Raw genomic sequence first — 8,037 nt, forward strand, 5'->3', positions numbered from 1 at the left:
AAGCGTACGGTATTAACTTTTTGGCCAATCGCAGTTTTTCTCATAGTTTTCCGATTTTTCTAGAACAAACATTTTACAACGTTAGTTTTTGCCCTGTAGGCCAAGAAGACGGCACTTTTTGGTCTCAATTTTGTCATATTCGGAATCCTCAGAAAATTTAACATTAGATTGAGGTGTTGGAATTTTGAATTTGATTGGAAAAAATGCCATTTAGAATTAACGTGAAGACTTCCATCATTGCCATGATTTTTCGTTCAATGATATAAATTTTGCGTCGCTTTCAATATTTTGACAAAATTCTTTCTACAAATTGTATAGAATACTGCCCTACACATGCTGATTCCTTTTGGAAACGATTATCCCATTCCTTGCGAAGTTATGGAAATCGTCATTAATCAATGATTGCCAACTAGGACGTCAATGATTGTTCCACAAATTTATATAAATTTTGAGACAAACTTGATTTAGATCAAAAATTCCTTGAGTGGCTTCAAGAAGGCAACAACCGGCACATGCTGATTCATTTTGGTGGAGAAATTCGTTAAATTGAATTTTGTACAGATTATTTTAGAGTGATGATCAATTATCTCCCAAAATGATCAACGGCTTCACCTTAATTAAAATATTATTTAGAATTTTGTCGGATTAGGGGTAAACAAGTTTTCGCCTACTTGATACAGAATTTGACGTATTGATCATAGGGTAAATAAGATCTATTTCTTTTTTTCAAAAATGTTTTATTTAATTATTTTTTTAATCAAAATTACAACTCTAATACTTCTCAATTACGTGAAATTGATCGAGGATTCCGAATATGACAAAATTGAGACCAAAAAGTGCCGTCTTCTTGGCCTACAGGGCAAAAACTAACGTTGTAAAATGTTTGTTCTAGAAAAATCGAAAAACTATGAGAAAAACTACGATTGGCCAAAAAGTTAATACCGTACGCTTATAGTCCATGAAATTCCCTAACTTTTGACCTATGGGAGTATGGGTGTTGGAGGCTGTTGCCAAAAGTTATTAAAGTTTAAAAAAAAAAAAAAAACAACAACAATTTTTAACAGTAATTTGCAAAAGCTATGAGAAAAAGTCAAACCAATCCTGGATATCTATAGCACATTTTGAAGGGCTTCAAAAGACCTTTCGAATGCATCTAAGAGAGTTGGAATTGATGAAGTTTTACGGAAATGCGAGCAATTTTAAGATTTTTCATGTGTTTTGGACCTCAAACTTCAATGCCCGTTTTACCCCACTTCCCTTTGTCGTAGAGGGCTCATATTTGGCATGAGTTCATCTCATGCATAGACAAACAAACGCTGAAAGTTTCATCCAAATCGGAGCAACTCGATACGACCTGTTTCACATCGGTGAAAAACTCGCTCTTAAATAGAAGAATCAGTGAAGAATTGGGAATCAGAAGAGCAAAATAAAAATAGGAGATAGGTGGTGGCTGAGAATGAAGAGAAGAGAAACCCCGTTGTGCGATGTTTCAGGTACATCCACAGCAGTTGACTCAACATACTGCAAATCAAAACAATACCGTCTACAATCACAAATTACTTCCCTTTCCCACATTGTCGCGCCCCTTTCTTTTAGCCGTCTCGACTCTGACCCGCGGTGGTCAAAGGTTTACGATCCGTTTCCACAGGCCACCAGCTAGGTCATCATGAAAACTAAGCCAACGTGGAGGTATGAAAATAGGACACTCGCAAGGAACCAGAGCTATACTGTTCTGATCAAGATAATTCGGATGATCTAACAGAACTACGGATGTAGTTAGTTACGCTCCTTCCAGGATGTTCCTTACGTGGACGTCAACCGAAGAGCACGCAACAAGGTCAGTGCCATTGCATGCTCTTAGGTATCAATCCTTGGCCTGCAATTAAAAAGACTAGTTTCGATTAAATTCCCGATCATTGAAAAATGGCTGATTCTCAATGAAGACACATTTGCTTAGAATGTTGTACACTCTTTTTAGCTTATTTAACTTTTAAGTTTAGACTAAACTTTTAAGGAACGGCATTTTTAAGTCTTAAATAATCTTTTAACAAGAAGAAATCGATCGAGGTGCCCAGACTTCAAAACGTTCACAAATTTACTGAGGCGAATCGGGACTACACTCTGAATACGGATAGCAGTTTTTAGTTCACTTTAAAGCATGCAATTTGGAAAACAATTAACTATTTTTGTTGTGTCTGTTCTATCCAAAGCCAACTAAAAACATCCAAATATCAAGCAGTAACAAGGCTAAAACAGCTGTCCCAATTCGCCTCATGTGTCCCGATTCACCCCAGATGACGATAATATATTACCAAATAAACATTTTTTAATACGGATTATTTCTTCAGATAGCGAAGAAAATCCTAATTTCACAAGCAAACTCTGACTCCAACACAAGTTTCAAATTTTTTTTTTTTCAAAAAAAATCTTCATCTAATATTATTTAGATTAGCCTATTCTAGCCTCCATAAAAAAACAATCTCGAAGCTCTGTTGAAAAAAAGTAACAGGTAAAAAGTTTCCGCTCATTTTGCTCAATGAGCGAAAAATGAGTGCGAGCGCGAGCGATTTATGAGCAAACATGTTGAGGCGCAAACGTGAGCCAGCTCGCGTAGCGCTCATCCTCATGAATGAGCGAAAAATGCTCGCTCATGAGCGGATGAGCGCTCAAAATCGCAACACTGGAATTTAGTGACCATAGATTGTGAAAAAACAAAAAAACTATAGGATTTTTTTCATAGTTCCTTGATATTTCGTGATATTTTTTGATTTTATGATATTTTTTGATTATTAATTTGAATTATAGCTGAGTGACGAAAACTTCAAACAAAATTTGTGCTAGTCTAACAGAAATGGTATGTTAGCATTTGAAGACACATTTTACACAAAATAGTTTGAAACCATTCAAGAAATTGAAAATATAGTATAGAAACTTTAAACAAAATTTTAATGATCTTTTTTTTAAAAAAAAAAAAAAATCGCATCTTTGAATTACTCTGATTTACGCAACATTACTCTCGATTCCATCGAAATTTTTGTGCTTCACATTGTTGTGCTGTATTTCAAAATATTGCAGTGGACCGTCTTCTTATACGATCTTTCATGCTTCCCATTGATTTCCAACGTGTTTCGCATTTATCCCACCTACTTACGGGTGGATAAGCCATCAGAATCGCTTATGCTGAAGCTGGGACATGACTTTGCGCTGCCAAAAATGTGTATGAAAAACCATATTCGAATGTATGAAAACACTGTTGGGTAATGTTGTTATTTGTATGCCCCCTGTCTACAGTAACCGCAATGATAAGATAAGAATGAAACCCAATACTCTGTATTAATCTTATCGCTGAATTTGAGGCAGGTCGTATATAAATCCACCTCATTCAAGCCGACATCCGTTAGTATTGGCAATGAGTCAGTCGAGGAAAGGAGTACGAAGCCGGTGACGATCGCCAAATATTGCAGAGTATTTCAAAAGTGTGATGAAATAAGCCCCAACTTTGCCAAAACAAACAAGAGCAATTTCTGCGAAGATGCTGGAAGTTAGTTTAATCACGGTGGGGGTGGTGCTCACGCTGGCAGCCCTGGCGTACCGTTACATTACGCGAAATGATTTTTACTTTGCGGACAAGGCGATACCGTTCATGAAGCCTACGTTTGCGCTAGGGAATTTGGGCCCGTTGATGCTGAAGAAGAGGAATATACTGGAACACTTTAAGATAGTGTACGACAGTTTCCCCGATGCCAAGTGAGTATGGTCGTTGAACGATAACACCAACTGATATCGATACAATGATTGAACCCGTGAGTCAGTTCTAACTACAAATGTTTTTCGCAGGGTGTTTGGATTCTTCAACCTGACGGAACCCCTCTACATGGTGCGAGATCCGGAAATGGCAAAGAAAATCGCCGTCAAGGACTTTGACCACTTTGTGGACCACACGGGAATGACGGGGGCCAGCGAGGCCGTTGAGAACTCCCACATGTTGGTCACCAACACTTTGGTCGCGCTTCGTGGCAACAAGTGGCGCGATATGCGAGCAACGCTGAGTCCTGCCTTCACCGGCAGTAAGATGAGACAGATGTTCACGCTGATTGCCGAGTGCGGCCAAAGCATGGTGCAGTTTTATCAGGACAAAACCCGAAGCGAGGGCCCTCAGGTGGTCGAAACGAAGGAGTTGTTTTCGCGGTTTGCCAACGATGTGATCGCTACGGCAGCTTTTGGGTTGAAGGTAGATTCGTTCAAGGAGCAGGATAACGAGTTTTACACTCTTGGCAAGTCGGTTAGTCAGCCAACGGGAGTGGTAGCGGCGTTGAAGATGCTTGGCTACACGTTGGCACCGAGGCTGATGGTGAAGATGAACGTGGACTTCCTATCCCGCGAGCAGGACAGATTCTTTCGCGGAGTGGTCCGTGATACCATGAAGACTCGGCAAGAGCAGAACATCTATCGTCCCGACATGATCGAACTTTTGATGCAAGCCAAAAAGGGAAGCTTGAAGCACCAAACTATCTCGGAAGATCAACCCGCGGTTGAAGGATTTGCCACCGTCGAAGAATCACAAGTTGGTCTGCGCAACCACGATCGTGTCTGGACCGACGATGAACTAGCAGCACAGGCGTTCATCTTTTTCTTCGCCGGCTTCGAGACCGTCTCAATAACCCTCTCACTGTTCAGCTATGAACTTACCAAAAACGCAGATATCCAAGCCAAGCTCTACCAGGAAATCCTCGCAACCGAGCAGCAACTCAACGGCCAACCTCTAACCTACGAGACGCTTCAGAGCATGAAGTACCTGGACATGGTCACGTCGGAAGTACTCCGGGTGTGGCCCATCGGAACGCTCGTCGATCGGTGCTGCATCAAGGACTACGTGTACGACGACGGTCAGGGTTGCCGGTTCACGATCGAAAAGGGAAAAACTGTCTTCGTCAGCATCGTCGGTCTACACAACGATCCGCAGTACTTCCCGAACCCGGAAAAGTTCAACCCAGAACGGTTCAGCGACGAGAATCGACACAACATCAAGCCGAACACGTATCTGCCGTTCGGAATTGGCCCGCGAAACTGCATCGGTAAAAATCACATTCAATTAGTTTTTATATCATAATTAACACAAATTTCCCATCATCAACAGGGTCCCGGTTTGCGCTGATGGAGCTGAAAACGATTATCTACTATCTGCTGTTGAACTTTAGCTTTGAGGTGCACGAGAAGACGCAAATTCCGCTGCGCATGGAAAAGTCACCGAATCGGTTGACACCGGAGAAGGGCATCTGGCTGGAGTTGAGGCCTCGCAGTGGACGGACGAAAAATTAATACAAACTTGTTGATTTGAGTTATTTATTATCAAAAATATGAGATATAAACTGTTACTAGTTAATTCAGAGAACGGTCCTTACATAAAATATAATGCGTCTCCACTCCATACACTCCAGATGTATTTTCATGTAATACCTAATGTTGGCTTATCAGCACTTTGGCGCTCGATTACAGCTGCTAAAAAGCGTTTTCAACTGAAATCAAATCAAATAGCTTAAAAGGAAGTGAGAAAGAAGTTTTCTCTTAAAAGTTTAGCAAAATAAGTAGTTTAAATGCTTGTTACTTTTAAAAATTGCATAAGGTCATAAGGTTCATCGCTCCTGTTCGCATTTTATGCAGGTAGAGAAAACGAGCTTTGAAATTAGAAAAAAATATGTCTTGAATTTCACATTCATCTCACACAAGCTCCTGTTTATACTTTTGTTATGTTTGTATTGACAATGGAGCACCCTCAGTCGAGCAGTTTTTGACAGTTCGTTCCATAAGAAATATCCCAAGTAGCAAGAAAAACATCGCTCTTTATTTTGTTGTTGAACAATTGCTGCATAAGTGTTTTTATTCGTTAATTATTAAACAAGTGTCAAAAAATTTGGTCAATTGTTCACATTTTGATCAAAAAACCATTGTTCTACATGGCTGTGTAACACAAATGCCAAATCTAGCAACGGATTACGAATAGTTCATTTTGAAGTTCATCCTGACCTCAATGAAACATGCTTGTAGAACTCGAAAAGCAAAATGACATTTGCAGACATGATGTTTCATTTCAGTTTGCTAAACGTGATAACATAGTAGATTTGACCTTTGGCTTCGGCTGGGGTTTCTCGTAAACAAGATGTTTATGTGAAGTTCGCGTTCGTGTTCTAAAAACCGAGCAAGAACATGTTGACGAAACAAGCAAGGATAGTTCTAAAAATAGAAACAGCTTATGTTCGAAAGAAGTTTTGGCAAACTGTTAGTGAACTTGGTAAAACCGAGATGGCCGCAGACTTCTTATTGACGTTTAGGCCTGCTCATCCAACATAACCCCTCGTGGAAAGAAGCAGATGCGCGCCCGGACTTGACATTTGGAGTGATCTAGGGTTCGATACTCGCCCTGAGCCATTCTTCATCAAAAAGGAAAACTGAAAAGGAAAACTGGAACCAGCAGCAGCAGTAGAGTAGTAGTAGCAAGCGATGTTAATAAGCACTCAAACATAATTGAAAAAAAATCCCTTAAGGCATAATTAGGAAATTGAATGATTTTTTTATGGTTGATATTTTTGTATTATCCATCATTCATATTATTATCATTCATAAATGGCGTAACCCTGTCCAAACTAATCAATTACCAAAAAACTAGTAGTTAAAGTGTCGTAAACGACATTACTCACAAATAAAGGTTTAAATTACGAAAAAAAACTTTTGAGCGAACACCTTGAACGTATTTTATGAAAAACCTGTTTAACATTCTTGACTGCCACAAAAATGAGTCAAATTCAAAAACAGCTAGCAGAAAAAAACGCCAGGCATATTTGTCCCACCCATAGAGCTACGTGGTAAATTTTCGTCTTAAAACTTGATTATATCCAGATCTCTAGAACAAAGTGCTCCATATTCTAAATTTTTGTTCAGTCAAATTAGTCACAATAATTCGGCCAAAAAATTGACATTTTTCTTCGGCTTGGAGTTAATTTTCATTGGAAAATTCCAAGAAATTTTTTGATGAGTTTTTCGGATTTGTTTGTGCTGTAATCTACATGCTGAAGACAAAAGTGAAGCTCTGCGTGATTTTTTTTTCGTGTGGCGTAACGTAAAGGCCACAAGGCCAGAAGCTGTTCACAACCTGCGTATTCCTGGACTCGATGATGTTCTAGTGAAGCAACAGCATCGTATTCGATGTATATTCGGTTTGTCGAATGCTTTGAAGAACCTTGGTGAGATCTTTCCATACTTTTTTTTTGGTAGACAATTTATAATATATTCAATTAATCAAATGAAATATCCTTCCTACCCCACCCCATCTTCCATGTCCTTAAACCAAATCCCACCCCCTCCCTCATCACCCCCATAAAAAAATAATAATTAATTGCCAAATTAACACTTACACACCCAACCACAACTTATTCGGAGCGTTTGGTACGGTATGTCCACGCATCCTTCCTCCCCTGTTGATTCTGTGAAATGTGATCCGTTCTCAGAATCTGTCTCTGCGGTTAATGCAACGCAGTAGGCCTGGCCGCTTTAATTTTTGCAATACATATTCGGGGTTACTCAGATGTAATGCAATCATTAATATTGACAAGATAGGACTTGGGGCGTAATCTAACCACAAGTTCTTCCAGGATGCTTTCTTCGGACTGGCTGCGCTTGTGTTCGATTAGATTAGATCAGATTAGTCAAATTAGTTACATTAATTCTTGTTTAACCCTTTCAAGCCAGATGTAAAAACATACGAAAAATTTAAGTAGCTTAAATTTTTCGTATGTTCTGAATCATTTTCCCACCATAAAATATATATTTTTTAAATTCAGGCCTGAAAGGGTTAAGCGCGGAACAATCGAAAAGGATATTTATTTTTCGATTTTTCGTCATATTAACACTCAAAATTCAATTAATTTTATGTAAAACTAAAAAAAAATCAATATTTTTCAAATGAGGTTGACCAAATCATACAGCTCTGTATAAATATTTTTGAAAAAAAAAACAAAAATTACGCGTTTCTGAGACCCCAAA

At 39.0% G+C, this 8,037-nt stretch overlaps 2 protein-coding genes across 2 annotated transcripts in view; one reads left to right on the top strand and one right to left on the bottom strand.

The window, feature by feature from the left end:
- Nucleotides 1-8,037, bottom strand: part of LOC6043056 — a 96,876-nt gene that overhangs the window by 24,023 nt on the left and 64,816 nt on the right. The gene's annotated exons all lie outside the window — the stretch shown is intronic.
- Nucleotides 3,384-5,369, top strand: LOC6043057 (probable cytochrome P450 9f2). The gene is made up of 3 exons (XM_001855158.2): nt 3,384-3,747; nt 3,838-5,075; nt 5,138-5,369. The coding sequence occupies exons 1-3, from the start codon at nt 3,533-3,535 to the stop codon at nt 5,317-5,319; spliced, it is 1,635 nt and encodes a 544-aa protein (XP_001855204.2). The 5' UTR covers nt 3,384-3,532; the 3' UTR covers nt 5,320-5,369.

Source organism: Culex quinquefasciatus, chromosome 2 (assembly GCF_015732765.1).
Source record: "Culex quinquefasciatus strain JHB chromosome 2, VPISU_Cqui_1.0_pri_paternal, whole genome shotgun sequence".
NCBI classification, from domain to species: domain Eukaryota; kingdom Metazoa; phylum Arthropoda; class Insecta; order Diptera; family Culicidae; genus Culex; species Culex quinquefasciatus.